The sequence below is a fragment of the Falco rusticolus genome, chromosome 2 (genome assembly GCF_015220075.1).
Source record: "Falco rusticolus isolate bFalRus1 chromosome 2, bFalRus1.pri, whole genome shotgun sequence".
Lineage (NCBI taxonomy): Eukaryota > Metazoa > Chordata > Aves > Falconiformes > Falconidae > Falco > Falco rusticolus.
This window is the reverse complement of record NC_051188.1, coordinates 75014889-75036941: the sequence shown is the minus strand read 5'-3', so window position 1 is coordinate 75036941 and position 22053 is coordinate 75014889. Positions and strand designations below refer to the sequence as shown.

The 22053-nt window shown below is 41.6% G+C and overlaps 1 protein-coding gene across 6 annotated transcripts; it reads right to left on the bottom strand.

Moving 5' to 3' along the window:
- Positions 1-841: 841 nt before the first annotated feature.
- On the bottom strand, positions 842-17459 carry IFNAR2 (interferon alpha and beta receptor subunit 2). Of its 6 annotated transcripts, none has more exons than XM_037376667.1 (10): positions 17172-17300; positions 16040-16227; positions 14073-14169; positions 10771-10812; positions 10309-10438; positions 9122-9285; positions 6641-6813; positions 5729-5891; positions 5168-5292; positions 893-2180 (listed from the first exon to the last, which is right to left on the bottom strand). In XM_037376667.1, the coding sequence occupies exons 3-10, from the start codon at positions 14161-14163 to the stop codon at positions 1494-1496; spliced, it is 1575 nt and encodes a 524-aa protein (XP_037232564.1). In that variant the 5' UTR covers positions 14164-14169; positions 16040-16227; positions 17172-17300; the 3' UTR covers positions 893-1493. The 6 variants fall into 6 exon arrangements, with proteins under 6 accessions (XP_037232565.1, XP_037232564.1, XP_037232560.1 ...); XM_037376663.1 differs by having other exon boundaries at positions 16040-16273; positions 17172-17293; XM_037376665.1 differs by having other exon boundaries at positions 16040-16316; positions 17172-17292.
- Positions 17460-22053: the final 4594 nt, after the last annotated feature.

Genomic DNA, 22053 nt, shown 5'->3' with positions numbered 1-22053 from the left:
CCGTTTACAGTACATTGGTGATGTAAACAGGCGGGAGATGGGAGCTCAGCATAAAGTGGGTAAGCAAAGAACACGTAAACCGATGTCAGATGACCCGTAATGTCAAACCTGATCTTGAGGGAAATTCCCACTGCAGGAAGGAAGAATGTTACCCGAGGAAAAGTTTATCTTCTGACTTCAGGATCTGCCCTGGACCAAAGATGCCGATGCCGCTACTTCTACCAGAACATCCAGCACCCCTGATCAAAACCAGCATGAACTTGGGGGGAAGCAGTTTTATCATTCACCAAGAGAAAAGTGTTCTTTCTCAAGCTATTACTGTTGCCAAGTGAAAATACCAGTTCTTTGCCGGGGGGGTTTAATACATTTGTTTCTGGCCCTTTTGGCAGCTGCTGTTACAAAAGGAGGCTACAAGGCAGGTCTGACCTCCCCTGGGACAGCCACAATCCCACTGCCTTTGCTTGCCAGAGAGCGATTGCCCTTGGCTTCTGCCACCAGGGGACCAGCTACACTGTGCAAACAGCCGAGTGCTACGGGCTCAGCCCGAGCAGAAGTTCCATCCACTGATTCTATGGATGCATAAAGCTGCAAATAATTAGCTGTCAGGTGCTTACACCTACTTAGTCCTTAATGGCAGCACAGCAGCAGAATATATTCCAGCACTTTGTGGGCAGAAAAGTAGTACCTAAACAGATCAATGCAAGGTGAAAACAGCTGCGTTTTTTTTCAGCTATGTGATACCTAAAAACCTTCGCATAAAGAGTAAAATCTTAGCAGGCTAACTCAGGTAGCTTTTCAAAGGCATGCAAGACTCACAGTAAAAAAAAAAATCAGACAGGGATATGAAAAAATTTTTTTGAGGCACAAGTGTTAAACTGTACACCACAGTAACTTTTAAATGTCATATTTAAAAACTATATTTGTATATATATTATGCAGTCATATTACAAAAAAATATCATTACAAGGTATATTTAATGCCTTGATTCACAGTAAGAACTCGTATAAGCCGAGTATTCTTATCTATGCCCCCACGATTTCACTTATCAGCTTTCTCTGCACAAATGTAGACGTCAGTGAACTGACTTGAATACAGCAATCCATCCAGCAAAACAGGTTTCAGAGTAATCCATCCACAGAGCTGAATAAAAAAGAAAAAACTTAAAAAGCAGCCACCGTACTACTACTAAAAAATATTTACTTCATAACAGCTAGAAGGTAAATTCACTACCAAACTGCAAAATGAAATAGCTACTCTTTCTGCTGCACCTGAATAGTCATTTTTGTTTCTCTGTGGATAATCCAACCTGAACCATACCTGGAACAACCTGGAGAGATCAGATTTTATTTATTAAAAATGAGTGTTACGTATTTTAAGGGTTCAGACATATTCACGGAATGCTTAAAAAAAAGACAAGATCAGTATGTTGAGTCCAGAAATAAAAGTTGGACACTATCAATCTGTATGTTATGAAATAATAGTAGTTCTCACAATCATCTTCTTATGTATTCAGTGTTTTGCTCCATATCTGAATCTGATGAGTCACTTTCATCGGAAGAATGACAGGAATTTTGCCATTCCTGAGAGTCATTATGACAGTTTGGTTTCTGCATGTTTTCTGTGTCATCCAGATTTGCTTCAAAAGAACGAGCACATTGCCAGTCAACTGCATCTTCTTGGGAAGAAAGAAGAGCTGCAGAACTATCCACGTCCTCTTCAGAGGCTCCCAACAGCACAGTTTTTAAGTCAATGGTAAAGCAAGGACTCTCTCTTTGCCTAGAAGAACAGTTACTATTTACCTTAGAGAAAGGATTAAGTAACTCACTACTTGTGTCTTTGTCTTCTTCAACGTCCATCTCATGGTTTTCAAAATCTTCTGGGTTAGCATCTGGATTTTCATTTGCCTGGCTGCTGCTGTCATCACATGTACTATCTGTAGAGTACGGCACAAATACATTCGACGTGTCAGAGAAATGAGGTACTCTACTTAAAATATCACGCCTTGTATAGTCATGATTACTTATGGCATTGCTTTCACTGTCATCACTGTCATCTTCATCACTGACACCACCACTAGATTCATTTGCCTTTTTCTTCATCTCTTTGTAAATGATCTCTACAGAGGCTATTTTTTCAGATTCAAACGTCCAAGGTGAATAGGTTAATGTCCTTATGAACACCTAAAAGAGCAAAGTGAATTAAAACAAAAAAAAAAGATCAGCCAAATTTGCACACACGCAAAAGAAAATATGAAAAAAGTACCCCCAGTCATGAGCTTGCCAAACGAACGAATCCTTCTATGCTGCTTCTGTGCTTCTATGCTTTTTCTGCAGAGTTTAGGGCATCTAGGATTGTTCCCTCTTCTCTGTTCCTGTAAACGTGACAGCCTTCACTATAAATCAAGGCACACAGCACAGGAGAGCCTCAAAGAAATGACACTACTGCCAAGCAGTGTCAGGTACTAAATGTTTTAATTGTAATTTTTGATATCTTTCTAAGACTAAAAGCTCATTTTAGAAATACAGTTTAAACCTGAGGTGAGTCTTGCAACTCTCTATTACCTCTTGCTGTTACCCTGCAAAAGAGAAGCCTTATAGGATGATCAATTTTAATGTCCTTTAGAAATGTACCACTGGAAGCAAGTCACTTTCTCAGCTTTACTCTACACTATATTTACAGCATTGGGGAAAAAGGCTGACAAAAAACCCCCAACAACTAACCTTAGACACTACTCGGCAAAGTCATGTTCAGCAGTCTTAGGGATATGAAGGTAATGACATAGTAAAGGACAGAAACATGAGGAAAAAAGTCTTAGGAAAAGTTGATACCAATCTGCTCTGGATATGTTTGTAGAAAATGTAAAATATTTATGCTGAAAACCCAATAGGGTTAAAGTTTTCTTCCAGAGCTATATTGTTTCTTTTCTCTTCCTTTGCTTTTTGTTTTCATCCAACTCCAATATTCAGGTAGATCATGACAGCCTGGTTCAAGAGTTAGTTTCTAAGATACTATGCCAGCTCTAGATTCTGGCAGAGTTAACTTGCATATGGATATCCTTTTTCTCCTACTAAGTGTTCTACTATCAGGCATCGTTTTCAGTAATACCAATTTATAACAGAGTACAGTAATAAATCATTACTGAGACCGGAGAAGGAAGATAGACATCAGGCTGCCCAGAGAAGGGATCCTGCACTTGCTAGTAACAGTTTGGAACTAACAGCTAGGATACTTTTCTGGCAGAGACGTATCTCCATGTAAGTGAATCCCAACCACAGGTATGAGACACCTGTGAAACTGGAAGGTTGAGGACCTGCAAGGTATGTCCGATTTCAGTAAACAGGATTCTTCCTTTGACTGAGAAGCTACTGTTGACATTACAAAGTAGAGTCAGGTTTCCTGAGAAACAAATATGCTTTAGAAACTGCTTCCTCAAAGCAGTATCTCATCTCTATGAAGGCCTTTGAAGATCCTTTGTCTCCTTGTTGAGGTGAATTGAGAGTAAGCTCTCATTTACTGTATGTGAGATCATTTCCAACAACCATTCAGATCTTGCTTTTACCAGACTGCTGAACTTTTTACTTTTAGCACTTCTCATATGCTGTTCTTGACTCCTTTGCATAGCTTTAAGAAAAAAAAAAAAAAAGAAAAGAAAGTCTTGGAGCACTAACAGTCACTCTTCTCCAGATGTGCCTAAATAACTGTCCCATCTTTTGGCGATAATGAGACCAAAACTTCCAGCTCCAGGCCATTTTTATGTATCACTACAGAAAAAATATGCCCATACCCAACTAGGCCTTAAAGCTACCTTTTGTCTTTTCAGCTTACTTTCCTATGGAAACATCATAAAGAAAAGACCTTGAAGGCAAGTTTAAGATACTTGCTTTCAGTTGTAGAATCTCTCAAAATTTCTTTAAACTCCAGCAATCAGGGACCTGGCTAAACTACCCTCAAATCTTCAGGGAATGCTCTGATTTTTGGTGTGATAAATGGAAAAATATTATAGGGGTAATTGGTTTTGTTCTTAGAGTACAATGCTGTAGGATCAAGTAACAGAGGCAAAATGTGCCAGAAACTGCTTTGCTAAGGAGCAATGGATACACATTGCTCCTGAATGTTTTCAGAGTGTCCTTCTCGGTGGAGAACAGGTCTTTTCCCTATGTACTTCACCTAAGAACTGGAGTAGGCCTTTTGTTTTGGAGTTATTGCCCTAGCTCAGAGAGTAGGAGAAATTTGTCTGCTGCAAGAAGGATTTACATATAAGGTAATTTTCAAAGGGCAAGAGGTTAACTGTCTTACCCTGGGTGCTCTGCTGTAGGACCTAGCCTGCTTCTGTGTACCATAAAGAATCAATTTAAAAGTTACTTTGCGGGAAACTTCTCCCCTTCGCTACTGCTTACCCCCTCTAACTTCACAGAATCATAGAACAGCCCAGGCTGGAAAGAAACTTGAAAGACCATTTATGGTCCAGTCTTTCATGGAGAGGGAGCCTAGATGATATCAGCTAGCACCCTGTCCAACTGCATATTGAAAACCTCCAGTGATGGGGACTCTACCACAGCCCTGGGGAGGTTGTTCCAGTGATTGGTTGTTCTCACTGCAAAAAAATCTCTTTCTTATATCAAGATGAAACCTCTCATGGTGCACCTTGTGCCCATTGTCCCTTGTTTTGAGAGCTTCTGTCCTGTTTGTAGCTGCTTTTAAGTACTGGAATACTGTAATGAAGTACCCCCTGAGCCTTCTCTTCTCCAGGGAGAAAAGACCTAACTCCTTCAGTCCTTCCTCACAGGCCAGGTTCTCCAGCCTTTTGCTCATCTTCCTGGCCCTTCTCTGGACCCTCTCCAGTCTGTCCACATCTTTCTTGGGCTGTGGGGATGAGAACTGGACACTACATTCCAGGTACAGCCTGACAACCACTGAGTAAGGTGGGATGATCACATCTCTATCTCTGTTAGTAACTTGTCACAGAACTAGCAAGAAATGGTTTTGAAAAGACTGTTCCACAGAACAGACAAGATTTAGCAGCCTATAGACTATCTTTGACATAAGTAAACTGCAAGTTAAAACATATGTACTTGCATAACTTGTACCTAACGCACAGGTTAGAAATTTCAGATAGTAAACTTCCTCCTTCCAAGCAGGAAGCTTAAATATGAGAATTATTACATACCAAGGCACGTGGAAGTGCTTGTGTTTGAAGAATATAGCCTCCTGCATGCAAACACTTCAGGACACCAGCTAACATCAGTGAAACACACATAGCACCTGCGACTGCAGCTGTATGATAATCTGCAACTGAAAAAAACCCGGCCAAATAAACATACATGAATGAAGTTTCCAATGACCACATTTCATATTTCACATTCAGAATAGCTATTTAGAATCACAGAATAATCTTGGCTAGTAGGGACCTCTGGAGGTCATCTGGTCCAAAGTCAAAACAAGACCAGATCTCAAATTAGATTCAGGAAATAAAGAAGAAATTACACCATCTTTGATAACTATATATGCAGTTAGTGGAGATTTATATGGCTCACAGGAATAACATAGATTTATAGCCCAAAGTGGATGGGTTTTTATATTTCACATAAATCCCCACAACATTTATCACACAGAAGGTACTTTTTCTCTTACTATTTTTAGGACTGACTTGCAAATGTTCCTAGATAAAAAAACTCCACTTGCACATAATCAAGTCAGATGATCCATTGTTGCACCACAGCACAGTTACCTGGTTCAGCTACAGAGTCCGCAGTTACACATTTCCAGGCTGATGGGATGGAATGTTTGTTTATAGATGCAGTGATCATAACAGACACACAGTAATTTCTATTTGGATACAATTCTTCAATGACAGTATTAAAAATTTCTTCAGTGGTTTCCTCCTGCGGCCTCTGCCATAAAAGACAATGTTTTAAAGTTAGCTATTTGCCTAAAAAGAGATCCCCAGCCGCTGATAAAATGTTATAGCTATTTCAGAGAAATGCAGTAGCATGCAAAACCGCAAAAACTGGCACAGTAACTCAGCAGTTTACCTAGACAGCTGCTTCATATCTAGTTCTAGCTGATATCAAGATGCCTACCTTATGCCTGTTTGTGAAATATTGTGTTATGAAAGATAAATTGTCTGCTCTCTCCAACTGTTGATCACAGTATGTCCCCTTGAAGTAGCCTCACACAGATTCTACAGATTTGAAACTGCAAGTGATATTCCGATTCAGAAATCAGGGGAAAAATATCCACAGCAGGCAAGCTGAGGTCCTTCTGTGACTGCCAGCAGAATGAGTTACTCTGGTTAAATCCCCAACAGGTACCCGTCTGACCTGCTGTTTAAAACTTCCAGCGCACACACCTGCTAGCAGTTCCTGCTAAACTGTCTTTCCCTTGTCCTCCCAGAGGATAATCACTTGAGCCAGTGCCCCATGCTTTACTTCAGGTAAGGATATGGGACAACTAGTATTTTTCTTCTAGGCCTGTTACTCTGCAGTAAAAGTAAGCTAAGATTACATTGGCCATTCTCTTTGTTTTCTTCTAAGTATCTTCCATTCACATATTTTCTTCTGTGAATCTGCTAACCATCAGAGCCATTTTATGCTTTCTGTATTTCTCCCCTAAAGCACTAATAAACTAAAAAGTTCTTTACCTTATGCTCTCCATCAGGTGTTTTTAGTGTTATAACATAATAAAGGCTTTTATATATATCAATTAAAGACAGGAGCTTTTCATTTTCTCTGTAGTAAGAGGTTGGCAGCTTTATGGTAACATTTATGCAGTTGAGACAGGAACTGATATTAATTTCTGGTGGTCCCAGGAATGCTATTGAAAAAAAAGATTTAAAAAAAGTTGGAAAAAATATACATTATGTATTCAGTACCAATTCTGTTTCCCTGACAGCTATATACCTGACTAAGATTCCAAAGTATGTCACTGTTGTAAAGCCACAAGGCCTTGCAATATTTAAGTTCCCTAGTAAAACGATCTTTTCCCGCATGACTAGATTTTAAAAACAGAAAGCAGGGAAGGTGAGGGAAGAAGATGAAAGGTGACAGAGGCTTTGCTTTGGATCCACAGATATGTGAGCTTTTTATCTATTTGAGAGGAAAGTGGAAGTTAATGTATAGGAAAAACTGATTACTTTCTTGCTCATCACCATCTTCTAGTCACTGTCTGGAAGGAATCTTTGTAAAGTTCAGTGGTATATAGCCCTGCACATATTCACACTGGTTGCAAGGAAGGCTACAGGTCTAAACTTGACAGCTGAGCTTCAAGACTTACTGACAGTGCGATAGAGGACCTAGCAAAACATAGTTATACTTCTGTGAGACTTCCACTGAGTTCAGAGCAATCTCTCAGGCTTAGATCCTCAGAACATGTATATGTTGGAAGAGCTATGCACACTAATTGCCTCCTCTCTCCAAAACTACACATCCAGCAAGATCAGAGGAACTTCTATAGTGAATCAAGCCTAAGATATTCTTTCCTCCAACACAGGAAAGAAGTAGGAATGCTAGAAAATGGTGTGAAAACAAACTATCCACATAATCCTCCATTGCTGCATAGTATGTGGGGGGGAAAAAACCCATGAAAATTTAGAGTTTGCATTTCACTTTTGTCTTTTCCAGAAGCGCGAACATTTTGATCAAGGTGGACACTGGTTTGCCAACCTCTGCAAAATTCAAAGAAGCAATACACATTTGCTATCTACTTCTGTTCCTGATACAGAGTAGAAAATAGTAAAAAAAGTTTCTATACTTAGAACAAATGTGAGCCTTCATCTACTCTCAAACAGGAAAGCATGTCCTAGTGAAATGGTTGCACACCTACTCCTTTCTCATCTTTTAAGTTACAAACAAATATTAGCTTAAATCTGGTTACAGTCAAATGTGGTTGTTCTCCTGACTCTGTTATGAAGCTTTTCTGTCTTTGCTTAAATCCATTTGTCAACAGGAGTGAGATTCCACTGTAGGTATTTGATATCAACTACACCCAGTAGGAAAATATCTCAGAATATTTATTCTTTGATATTCAGGCACAGTAAAACAAGAAACTATAGGGTTCATCTAAGTCCTGTACCCTGGAAAACAACACTTCACTCAACTGATTATGGTTTAAACTAGAGAACTACTAGCAAAACATCCAATTTCAAGTTACAAGTTGCCAGTGATGGACAATCATTCAGAGCACCTGACAGCTTGTTCCAGCAGTCAATTCAAAACATGCCTCTTGTTCCTTGCTAAAATTTATCGAGCTTCAGCTTCCAGTCAGGGCATGCTGTTATGCTGTGTTTACAAGACTGAAGAAGCCTGCCATCACATTAACTAGTGGTCAATGCATCTTCTTATCCTTCTGTTTATTAAAATAAGTCTGAAAGACTGAAGGCCTCCACCTCAGATGGATGTTCTCATATTCTTCAGTTATCCTTGTGGCTATTCTCCCCATCTCTTCCAATTTTTCATCATGTCTGAGAGTATAAGTGAACACAGCAGCAGCTACCTCTGCGCTGAATTCAGAGGTAACATGACCTGTTTCTCCTCCACAGTCCTCCAGTTGTTCCTCAGTCTTGGTCTCTGTTACTTCAAAACTGAGTATTAAGCAGAACTAAGGATGAAGCCACCTCTAGCATTAGAGTATGTTGCAGCTAATAAGCATCTTCTTTCAGAAGGAAAGGGAAAAGAGCAGGCTGATGAACAAACAAGTAAATCTCTTCCCCTAGACCTAGTGCAGACATAGGACTTCTTTAACTCTTAACACTGATTAACTGAAGTCATAAAAGCAATATGTTTTTTCTTTATGTACCTTGTGCACATCAGAGATTATTTTGTGCTTGTCAATGCTTGACACAATGCTATTTCCTGTATATTTTATATATATACATATGATTTCAAAACCAGAGCCTTGTCCATTTATCATAATTATTGTAGCCATTAATTTTAGAAAGCTATCTATATATTCTAGGTCTTGTAACTGACACATGACAGATTATATACAAATTCATATTGTCTTAAAGTGTTAAGCTACTGATCAAGTTAGTTTGGAGTGTCTTACTATAAAGCTAGCAGAATATCATTTATACATCAGCTACAAATGAACTACTAAAATGAGCAAATGCAGACAGAGAACTTACTATCAGTAAGTGGCGCAAAATGAAGTAGAGAAGAATTGAAAACTTCAGTTCCTATGATGCTCTCAACCAATGCAGAATACTGAGTAAAAGTCTCTTTAAAATCATCTGTCAGATTACAGGAGAGTTGCGTAATATCTGAACACTGTTTAGCAATCTTCCAGTTCCTGTAAATCAAACCAAGTTAAAAACAAAGATCAAAATAATCTGGATTCTCTGATAAAAGAAAGCACAGAGGGAGACATTTCCGAGTGGAAAAACAGACAAAGCAGGTCGAAGGAGGTGATTCTCCCCCTCTACTTTGTTCTCATGAGACCCCACCTGGAGTACTGTATTCAGCTCTGTGGCCCTCAACATAGGAAGGACATGGATCTGTTGGAGCAAGTCCAGAGGAGGGCTGTAGGGTACTAAAATAAGTTGACCTTGTAGAGAAGCAAGGCTGAATTGACAAAGCTGTTAGTGTACAGGTAAGTGGCCACATTAGGCAGTGAAATCGCAAGTGCGTGAACAGCTCACAACAAACAACTGCTTTGCTACACATAGACAAACTCCCAGGTGCTTGCTGCATGCAGGCACATTCCAGGGCAGAACCTGGGTAGATAAGTGTTTGTATGTAACTAACACTTATGTATGCAAAAACAATCTCACTTCTTCACTGACTTAGGGTCCGTACCTTCATACGCCACAGAGGGCCACAAAGATGATCAGAGGGCTGGAGCACCTCTCCTACAGAGAGGCTCAGAGGGTCGGGGTTGTCCAGCCCAGAGAAGAGAAGACTCCAGAGAGACCTTACAGCAGCCTTCCAGTGCCTAAAGGGGGCCTACAGGAAAGCTGGAGAGGGACTTTTTACCAGGGTCTGTAGTGACAGGACAAGAGCTTTAAGCTGAAATAGGATAGATTTAGATTAAGTATTAGGAAGAAATTCTTTACTGTGAGGGTGGTGAGGCACTGGCACAGGTTGCCCAGAGAAGCTGTGATGCCCCGTCCCTGGAGGTGTTCAAGGCCAGGCTGGATGGCGCTTTCAGCAACCTGGTCTAGTAGAAGGTGCCCATGTCTATGGCAGGGGGTTGGGTCTAGATGATCACTGAAGTTCCTTCCAACCCAAACCATTCTATGATTCTAAACCAAGAAACCCCCAGTATTTTGAGTCATTAAACATTAGAAGTGAAGCTTGTATCTATAAGACTTGCCTGCGGTCAGTATACAGCACACGATAGTATGTTGGAAGAGCTGGATCACTTTTTGCCTGCCAGGACAAAATATGCTGAAAATTGGATGATTCCATTTGTAGGTTGTGAGGTGGCCCTCCCAGAAATCTTTCTAGAAAGGTAAAAAAAAAAAACCAAAAACAACACACAACCCACAATCAAGAACAAAAAACCCGCTAATACGAATGGCAAACAAACGTGAGATTGCAACAGTTCTAATAAGTAAACCCAATTAGAGCAGCCTAATACTTGCCTCAAAATAAAGCAACCACAGAGCAGAGTTCAAGCACAATAGAAACAACAATGCAAAGGACTGTCCTCCCGTATCATATTTCAATTAAGTTCTTGAAACAGCATGAAGTTTTAAAATGATGCTTGGTGAGAATATGCAAGTATTTTGAGCTGTGTTAGGAGAAGCATTTGAAAGACAATAAAAACTCTTACCAGACAAGCTGCAACAAGCTGCAGACAGAACGATGATGTACACTGGAAAATGAAACTATGTATTAATGCATTTGTATGTCTACAATATCTGACTATTAGCAATATTAATCTGCAACAATTAGAGACAATACTCAGTGTTCCCTCAGTGGAACTGTTTCTTCCTTTCACATCATCTTCCTACTTTCCTCTACCCTTCCCTCCTTCCCCAGAGTATGGGATGTCCCCTTCCAGCCTCTGTCATTAATCCGACGCTTCCAGGGGCTAGTTCTTTGATAACTACACTGTGGTGCAGGCTTATGCCGATCCCTGCCAGATGAGGTTCGAGACCCCGTGTGAAAAAACGTACTTTAGGTGTTCTTAGCAACTATTGTCTTAGAGGATTCTGACTATTTCAGGTAGCTCACTGTCTATTAAACACCACTTTAAGTCACAACAAGAAACTTAAAACTGGTTTGGGAATATATACTATTACTGCTTGAAGTACATTACTGATCTTCACAGATGTCCTTCTTTGCTAAATGTGGGGAGTCCTCAAGGCTATAGCTGTTGGTGTATTACTCATTGTCTTCAGTCAGCTAACTCCTGTAACTCCCCATTTCAGGCTCTGTTTAGTAACTCCCTGTCTATTTTGTGTCCTGTTTCTGTAACATTTCCCTGTGAGTGCTTACAGCATTCTATTCCCTGCTTGCAAAAGAAAAGAAAACAGAACAACAGGTACTGCAACACTTCTGTTACAGGGTATGGTTAAGGCCATATTCAGCCTGTCAGTCGGGCCTACTGTCCAAGTAATTTCTGGAACCCAGCCTTCTTGCAGATCCTGATGTTCTAGAGGTCCCCACATCTTCTTGCATAACCTTCATTAAGAGACTGTCATCCAGATTCCCATTGTACCCAGAATTCTTTTGCTTAACCAACCCAGTCTTGCATCATTAATCTTTTCAGCATGGGGCATCAATAACATTCCTGAAATTCTTTTTTCTGACCCTTCTGCTTTTCTTCAAGATCCTTCATCTCCCTTCTGCTTTCTGACTGCAACAAATACAAACTTCCTGTCCTCATTTCAAAGGCATTTTGTGGTCTGTCCTGCTGAGGAAATGCTGACTCCCATATTCAGTTGGCCAAAGAAGTTTAGTTTAATTTCAGACATGCATATTTTTTTCCTCATGCTTTAGACAAACTCCATGGAAATATCTGCAAAATTACTTCAGTATTTTCCCTAAAACTGTTCTCCATGAACTCGTTTTGTCTTGACACCTAAACCTTCTACCCTGAAATATGACAATACCCAAAACACTGCTGGCCTGCTACCTCTGTTGAACTGTGTTGATTACTACTGCCTTAAGATTTTGTTTTATTCTCCTCATCTCACTTAGAATGATAACTTCCGTAGCATGACACAGGTCTTTGACTTTACATTTGTACAGCAACTAACACAGTAGCACTCTGGTCCACAACTGAGGTTCTCAAGTGCCACGCTATGACAAATAAGGTAACAGAACTGCCTGATGTCTCAACAAGATATATCACTAAGAATGACTGTGAAAAGACAAAGAAATCTGGGACATACCTCATAAAAAATTAAAACAATCCTTATGGAGATTTAAAAATAATGGATAGGACAGGACCCTCACAGAACAGCTGAGGTTGAAAGGGACCTCTGGAGGTCATCTGGTCCAACCCCCGACTATGTAAAACATAGTATAGAATACATATTCCTGGTAAAGCAGAGGGAATTCAGAATAGTAGTGAGTCAGTGGGGACTGTCCTGTCCCAGACACACTTGGAGAATTTCCTAATGGATTAATGCAATTACTTATGATCCTTGTCTGCTTTTGCAGACAGCACTGGAAAAGGAAAAATCTTCTACTCAATTAATTAAAGAGATATCTGCACAGAATCTTTATGGCTGCAGAGAAGTGCCTTAAAAATTGCTCTTTAATTAGCAGTGCGCACACACAGAAGTGCACACAATTACACTTGGGCACCCAAGTTTGCTGAAATCATTTGGGATGGATATTTAGCCAAGTATCTCTTATAACTCTGGCTCACAAATATTAAACTATGCTCCCAGCATCCCTTCTGAAATTAGATGCAAAGAGATTAAGCAGCTCACTTGGGTTTTGCACATGCAGCAAATTTATATTTCCACAAGACAGAAAATTCATCTTTCTCAAGCTTCATTTTGCCATTCAAACCACAGACATCCTCTCTTGCACATCCTCCTTTTGCACTTGTCCTTCTATGTTACGACTGAATAATAAACAACCCCTTAGAGAAGTGCAGTTACAAGTAGAACAAATAACTTGTAACAGATCACCTATCTGGAAAAACCATCCGGTGAATATGAACAACAAAGCGATACTTTTAACAGTTATTGCTCAACTGAACGCAAGCTCACATTTGTAATTGTCTGTGGCAGGAATTTTCCCTTCTCCCAATACACACACGGCCCTTAGCACGTTAAAGGGTATTCCCATCACAGAAACAGTGTCAGTGCACAGACTCCAGTAATGACATGCTTCCTTGGAGCAAACCCTTCGGATTAGGGGATGCAGTCTTTTGCCATTATCTCTTATGCCACCCACCTCACGTGTCAGATGTCTTGCTGATATATTTCCTGTTGACATTAATGTTTTTTTGTTCTGTCTATATTTGTGATTTTCAAATGCCTCTCCAAATTCCTTTCATCTAGAGTTCAAACTGCCTCAGAACTTTGTTTCAACAAACGTGTTTAGCAAAGATAGCTGGAGAGCTGCAAAATTTTGTACCTTGCACTCTCACGTGAGAGGCACAGACAAGGAAAAAAATTATCTTAGACAAAATAACTGGGAAAATCAAGACTGGAGAAATAAAGACAGTCTGTAAACTGAATGGGGAATCTTCTTTGCTGTCTTATCTTTTTTAGAGAATTAAATGACCTTATCAAAACAAGTTGTCACTACAACTACTACTCAGCCAACAAACTATGTTTGTTGCGCCTGCTAATCCAGAAACTAAGAAGTCCTGAAAAAAAAATAATCAGAATTATAAAAAAAATAAAAGCCAACACATCCAACTAAGAGTTCACTGGACATTTAGAGAGACAGAATGCAGTATGCTGTTTCAAAGCATTTCTTTCTTACAGGAAGATCATGGTTTATGTATAGAATGGAGTATGTAGAATATAATACCCTAGATTCCTGAATCTGTGAATTACTCCAGGCAGAGTTCTGTAATAAGATGATGGTATCTTACTTCAGTAACCCAGGAGGAGTGTTAGTGAAAAATTAGCTCTTGCAATATAAAAGGTACAGGCTACTTACCAAGCTGATAAAAATGCATTGGTACATCCATCAGTGTTTCCACAGTGATTAAGAAATATAAACTACTGATGATAAAATCAACATTTTGCATCTGCACCTGCAAATAAATAATAATAATTTTAAAATCACATTCAGCAAATCATCTTAGTACATTACTTGCAAGTAAAACGAGGTCTATGTACAAAGAGTTATTTTAACCTCTTCAGTGTTTTTGGGGAGGCAATGGTACTGAAACAGTTACTGTTATCAGGGGTGGGGTGGGGCAAGGATCGTCAGATTAGACAGGCAATTTTATTACAATAGCACTTTCCATTTTTCTCATGGAAAGGGTTCTTAACATTTCAAATAACCATACAACGCTTTCTGTGTTTATTTGTATTACTTTTGCATGAAGGTAGTCCCTGAAAATTCTACACCATTCACACCAACTTATTAAATACAATGAAAATAAACATTGCTTGGCTTTATTTGAAATATTACAAGAACTCACCACTGTTGTAAAAAATGTTTCCAAAAAGAGGGTAGATCAAGAGGAAGGTTAGGAAAAAAACCCCAATTATAGAATTATTAATTATAAAGAAGTTATGAGGTTTATATTACAATTTTTTAATACATAAGGCCTATTAAAATATTCCCTCTCCTCCACGTTATTATTTTACTTTACTTATTATCCTCATAGCATTAATATTTGCAGGATCTGGTTTTGAATTATAGGCATAACACTAAGAAAAATCTATGCATCTACAGACAGCTAGGCAAGGGTATAACTATTTCCAAGGAATCTTCTACTCAGGTTTAATGCCAATAAATTGTTTTTTAATTTTAAGTGATTTTAAAATACAATGTAAATTATTTTCTCTGCAAAACAAACAGCTTAAAAATTAAAATCATGACAAAGTGTGCTATGGTCAAACTTAACACAGTAAAAACAGATGAATTTAAAAAAAAACCTCAAACCTATCTGAGATGCCAATCTTCCTCTGCTCAAACTATATGAAGTTATTGGATAAAAGTTGAGAACCTGTATCAGTGCAACTTATAATCATTCCACAGACAAAGAGAATGTTCTTCTCATTTCAGTTTGGTTCATTTTATTGATTCATTCAAGCATGAGGAATATTTAGGGCATATAAAATACTGGTCTTCCAAGATAAGATTTACTAATTACAAAATCTTTAAGGTCATCGCTGCTATCAGCAGACTAGAAAGCAATGAAATCACACATATCTATCAAGTCCATGTAGTTTTGGTGCTGGCAAATGTGACAAAATAATTTGACTTTCTCATTCAGCTCAAACTTACAGATTACACAAGCAGGGGAAAAAAAAAGGTATCTTTCTACTCAACAAGGTTACCAGCTCTGTTCAGAAGTGACAGAGAACAATGTTACTTTCACAGTCACTTCAAAGTTACACCTGCAGGATCTGATTTTTCAGGTTGTTCCAAATTTTCTCTTACAGGGAAAACTTTGAGGATCCTGAATTCACTTAGCAAAATATTTCTTTTATGCCTTCATCCTTGCAATTAGTTACAAGACATGTTCAAAGCACTCCATATGTACTATTAGGCAATACAGTTACTTGCATACTTTCGATCCCTGCCTGTACATGCTGTCACGAATAAGAACTATGCCACTCTTGGAATCTGAAGTGGCTCATGTGTGACTCTGTAGGCTGAACACCACATATGTGTTACATGATGCATATTCAAAGCCAAGTTATGTATTTAGCACCTTAGAATATGTAAGAAAACCATGACAAAACAGGTTCATCTCAGAGTTTGCACAGTTGTCTAAATCCGGATGTGTTCTGCAGATCTATCAATGCCAGTGAAGCTCCGGGGGAAATTCCAGGGGAAAACTATTTCTGTCAGAATTCTGATTAGCTTTTGTTACTCGCCCTCTTCAGAGCTTCAGCAATTCCTGGAAAGACGTCATACAAATCCTAGTGAGTCCAGCCCCCACTCACCTTATCAGCCTGGGCTCACAGTAACTCCCCTGGGAGCTGTGTGAAGCCCCCAGCACTTTCAAAACTCAGCTTCATCCTTCCTCATAGTCTTCGGTAGCAGCCCATTTTTAACTGGAGTTCAGATTGGGTTGTTTTGCGTTTGCTTCTCATCAGAAAAAAGCAGCCTTTGAAGTTTTGGAAGTCACCAGCTTGTATTTCAGAAAAGCTCCGCATCAGTAAAGCAGAAAACACACCCTGTTCTTTCAAACAAGCAGGTGGTGGATTTATTTATAGAAATCTAGTTATCAGAACATCGACAGAGAGACAAGACACCACAGGAAATGTTTCAGGCACAGAAGTCAGCAGAAGAATGTTCCAAACCGACGCGGGTAACACAGTGTATGGATCAACTTGTAACGCTATGGGCCTTGCAGGGGTAAGTCGCTTGTACGGAGACCGAACTCAATTAACCCTAATGACCCAAGTCTGTTAACCAGAAGCCCATTTCCCACGCTGCCAGCAGTGCTCCTGCCCGGCAGCCCAGGCCGTGCGCGGAGGAACCACCGTGGGACGGGCAGCATCACACCCAGCACAGCCCCGCGCTGCCCCTGCCGCTCCGGGGGGGCGGGGGGCGCACGACGCGACACCGTCTGCGGCAAGCGGCTCTCTCAGTTCACCGCTGTGTTTTCCCTTACAGATTTCTGGCCTTGAGCTACACGATTACCTGCCACCAAAACCTGCTACAAACGCACCTCACCGAGTGTCGCTAGGGTCAGTTTTGCACTGGGTGACACTGCCGGCGGGGCGATCCCAACAACCCGCTGTTTCCATCTGCGGTTCGGTCGGGTTTGCGCCACAACGCGCTGCGGGGACGCGGAATCCGGCCGACAACGGCCTCCACAACGCGCCCGACAAGCGCCAACGGCGATAGGAGACCGTCCTCCAGGAGCCGCCGCCCGCCGGCGCCTCCCCTCCCCGAGGGAGCGGCGGGAGCGCACCGCGGCGGCGCCGCCGGCCCGGGCCTGGCGCCGTCAGGGGCCGGCCCAGCCCTCGCTCCGGCGGCCGTAACGCAACAGCTCCAACGCCCCACGCCGCAGACGGGCACCCCGACCCGCCAAGGCGAAGCGGGGTGACGCCGCCGCCCCAGCCGTACCTCGCAACAGGCGGCATGCCCGCGGGCTCCGCTCCGCGCCGGACCCCCATGGCTGCCCTGTCGGTCCGAGGGAGACGCACCGGCCGCCGGCGCCCAACGGGAAATGGCGGAGGGGGCGCTGCGGCGCGCGGCCGGCCCCGCCCCGCCCCGCCCCGGGGTAGGGCAGCGCTGGCAGCGGGCAGCGCCCGGGGGGCGCCGCTTCACCCAGAGCGGGGCCTGCGCCTGGCCGGCGGCTGCCCGGGCGGAGCGCAGCTCCCCTGCCGCACCCACGGAAACCGGCTCCCGCCCTTATTTCGCTTTCTTTTACGCGCCCCCCCCGCGCCCCTCCCCCGCTCTGCAATGCTCGTCCCCGTGAGGGAGGCCTCGGCCTCCGCGGGGCGCTGCGCAGCGCTCCCCCGCCGCCTTCTCCGCGGTCCCGACGCGGGGCGGTGCTGCTGGGAAGGTTCTGTAAAGATTTGCCTTGATGGGCACCGAAACGGGTGAGGTGTCCTCTGCCCGGGCGTTTTCTGCATGCGGGAACAGGAGTTCTGTGGCGTTGAATACATCCCGTGTCTGCCGCGTGAGCGATCTTCATGAGGTCTGGCACCTACCTGAGGCGAGTGAGGGGTGCGAAGCCAGGAGTGGTTCATGGCTATGTCCGCAGGCCCTGCGGCCTCACTGACACCTCCTTGCCCCTTTCCTCCACCGTAGGTTTCGTCCCTCATGGAGACACACGTAATTTCGGGAGTTGTTTGGCGGTGGGACGTGAGGTTACGCTACATCTCCTTCAGCTGTATGAGGCAAAGCAACCAGAGGTTTCCCATCACCATCTTTTAGGCACCTACAGACTTTCTGGTTAAATATATCTATTGCTTTAACACATGAATAGATCATGTATGAAGACAGGTTTTTTCCCCATTTTGCTTCATGAAGAAATAACGTTAGATCGCAGATGTAAACTGAAAAAGTCCCAGTTCTGACTAGAAACTCCAGGCTAAATTCACTGTACGTCTTTGCATCAGTTTGTCTTACAAGTATGATATGTGGCACCATGATTTGTGTTTTCTGATTCCAGTTCCCAACTAGCTTTTTGAAGGGCAGAACGTTTATCTGGAAGCAGAGCCTGGAATGAAAATCAGAAGGGCAAGCGAAATTTTAATGTTACTCTGCTGTGATCAGTTCTGCCACCACAGTACTGTGCCTTCCGGCATGCCTACATCTGCTTTATACCTCTGACACTACCTTCCCATGGCTCGCTCAGCTTCTGCCTACCCAAACATAAAGGTCTCCTAAACTCTGATTTTTATTTTCTTGTTGTTTCACTTGTTCCAGCACACATTTTTTTTTTCTTAAGGCTGTTTTACCTGTAAGTCTTTCTATTTTTCAGCTGCTTTTCCAGCATTATTTTTACTGAAACCTCTTCCCAATTTTCTGCCATCTTTGCAGAGGTTTCCCAAACTCCGTTGTTTTCCTGCCTATCAGATTAATTCACTGGCTCTTGTGGTCTCTCAGCACTTCGTGTTGAAGATGCTGAAATTTAGCTGTGCTTTTCTTCTCTTAACATTTCCTTCTCCTTTTTTCTGATCATTTCTTGTCTCTCCACTTCTTTAAACTATAAACACAGCAAAAAGTGAGATCCTCAGCTTTCTCGCCAGCCTTTCTCGTTGTCTCCAGTGATGATGTTGTCACTTGGTCATCCAGAGAATCTTCTGTCTGGCCTAGGTAGAGGAGGGATGAAGTAACGTTCAAGTCATCGGCTCCATTGTATGGGGGAGAGAGAAGGGTGAGGGGAAAAAAGCTTAACTGAGCAACAGCAGGAGGGTTGAACAGTGAGTTCAGCAGCTTTGGCTCATGCAGGAATCAGCTACTTTGCCCTTGATTCTTCAGATGCAGGGACTCTTTCACCTGCTTGCCCGCCTACCTATCTACCTACCTACCTTGTGATGAGGAAGCCAGTGAAAAGGTGACCATGTTGTGGCAGACTGTTATTCACCAATATTTGTAGGGGTGAAGGGAGAAGAATTTTGCTGGGATGAGTGAGGACACCAGCCTTCAGCAGGGGTGACTGGCAAAAAAGCCAGGAAAACTGTGAAAAACATTTCCAAGGAAGCCTTTTGGATAAGGTGTAGCTGAAGATCCAGTGGATCAGGTTCTCTTTTTATAGGTTCCCAGCTACTGGCTACAGGGAACTGTTTCCATCTGTGCAGTGACTGCTGAGTAAGCTTGGTTGTAAACTTGCAGTAAACTTGCAGTTTGCAATGTCAGTTGTGTGCCGGTGCCTGTGTTGTGCTTTACCCATGCTCAAGGCCAACTTCACAGTCTCTGGTGTCTCTGAATATTTTAACTTTAGGATATGTCTTTTTTTGCCTTTGCTTTTTCCTTTCGATGGCTGCTGGCTTATTCTTTTCACTCAGACTAACAGAGTACCCAGAGCTGAATTGTTCCCTTGGCTGGTGTAGCGTATCCTTGAGCTGCAGGGTTGCTGAATTACCTGAAGAGAGCTTGGTCCTTTTTGTAAGTTTTAATCCCTCTCACTTACATGTGGTATCTGTTAACATTCTACTTTCTTCCTTCATGTAGAATATGTCTTTTCCAGCTAGCCTCAAGGTCTTTCTTACATTGTTTCCCATTCCTAGCATTATGCCTTTCCTGCATTTGATTATTTTTTAAAATATATTTATTTATTTTCAGACTTTCCTTATTTGGACTAATTTTTCATAATACCATACTTTTTACTTCTATTTAAGTAGGGCTTTCTTTCTGTGGGCTTCAGAGCCCTTTGCAGAGAATGGGAAAAATAGTATTATTTCATGGGTGAGGTGACTAAAGCAGAGAGGTAAGAAGGTGTGTTTTCAAAGGTGCATGACCCTTCCACCCCCTGGTGATTTTAGGATGAATTACATGTTGTTGGCAGTTCTGGTAACTAGGATTAAAGTCAGAAATTACTTGTCTGAGGTTATCCTGTATGTTGGTGGTGAAGAAGAGCTAGAACTCAGTTTTCACAAATTTTTGGTCAAGTCACCAGGTCATCGCTATTACCAATGTAAATATAAATTACCTCCTATCCCATGATCTGTCTGTGACTTAGAAATAAATGTATCCTTGGGTGCTGAATTATTACTTCCACCTCTAGCTGTTCCTGATTCTGGAGCACTCAGCAAAGTACTCTCACTCAGGTACAGACCCAGCACAGGTGGGGATAAGGGTAGGACTACAAGCAAGGAATTGTGAAGATTTGTATAGTGCAAAGTATAAAGCCTCCCAATTTTGGCAGCTCAGCTTGCATTTGCCATGAAAGAAAAATTGTGCTGAAATCAAAGGGATACTCAGCTATACCAGGAATAAGATTCTGCAATGAAATCTCTAGTAGGTTTTTTTGGTTGTTTTTGGTTGGTTAATTGGTTTTGGTGTTGGTATTTAATGTAGAGAATGGCTCCATCCCTTGTAATTAATGTGAAAAATTGCCAGTAGAATTTGTAAGTGCAATAGGGGGTCAGGCCTTGAGCTCTGTCCTAGTAAACACTGACATTATTCTTCAAAGAAAATTGGGAAGAAATTGCACAGACTAAATACACTCATATCGCAATTATTTTCTTAGTTCTGTTAATGTGTGTGTGTATGTGCATATGTGTGTGTTTATACATACATATCTATTAGTGCGCATGCAGCTGGTTGATCAGTTGCTCTCTGAGAGATCGTCTGATACATTGCTTGCACAAGGTCCACACTGAATGAAGAACAGCTCATTACATGTGAAACATGGTGTAAAGCTGATACTGAGGAGGAAGGCAGGTATTTTGAGGAAGTAACTGAGGTGCTAAATTTCCTATCAATGAAGGCATCTGCCCTATATTTCTCAGTTTCTCTTTTTGCAATATAAGGTTACATAAAATAATCTGGAGAATTCATTGTGATTCATCTGTTACAGTGAAGCAAATTTAATTTACAGTAAAATGAATCCTCAGGATTAAATGTGCCACTGCTAACCCATGCCACACATGATTGGTAAAAGAGCAGGAAGTTTTAGAACTAGTTTCAAAACTCATATAAGAAAAGCAAAGTTTACAAAAGGCCAACTAACATAGAAGAAGTCATTGTTACCCATTTGTTCCGTTCTGGGCGTATAGAGGGGTGGTTGCTTTTTCATTAGGGCAATGGCAGAAACATTTCCTTCTGTGTTTTAATACTTTATATCTGAATTTGGAGCAGGAATCTTAACACCCAATGGCTGGGTTAAAAGTTGGATTTTGACGCTGGTGAAGTAAGCACCCTCTCTTTTCAGTTGTCACTTTGCTGTTCGGTTTTTGAATGCAAGGCTGTCTGGAAGGAAAATCTGATCAGTCATGACCAACACAGGGTCAGACCGTTGCTGTCTGTGCAGGCCAAAGCTTATGGAGGTTGTTCAGAGGTCCAAAGTATTCTAAGCATATCACAACTAGCCAGCCTGGTGCTTGACAAAAATATCATTCTGTTTCACCTCTGCAGCTACTGTGGTATCTAGACAAGGCAAAGAATTGCCAGCTGTGGGTGGGTCTGTGAGTGCAACTGCTGCTGTAGAACTGGAGGAGTAAGCACAGCAGCTAAACACACATGGCAGTCCCCATGCTGTGGTAGTTTGCAACCTTTATGGAGTAACAGACCATTGTTATGCCGCCTCTCTTGTGGCTGCTCAGCCTAATTGTGCTCAATAGTTTTTACTATTAAAGATGATCATGTGTGTATGCCACAAGCACAGGAAGTATCATGAAAATAATTCAAAAGCTTATTTCAAAATAGCTCAACAAGCTGGTATTTATCCTGAAGTTATGCACTGGTACATCTGGTTTTTGCCCTGGTCTGAAGGAAACTCCTAGTGTGCATGTAGGTCTTGTTTGGCTTGACCTAATTTCTGCTGATAGCTTCT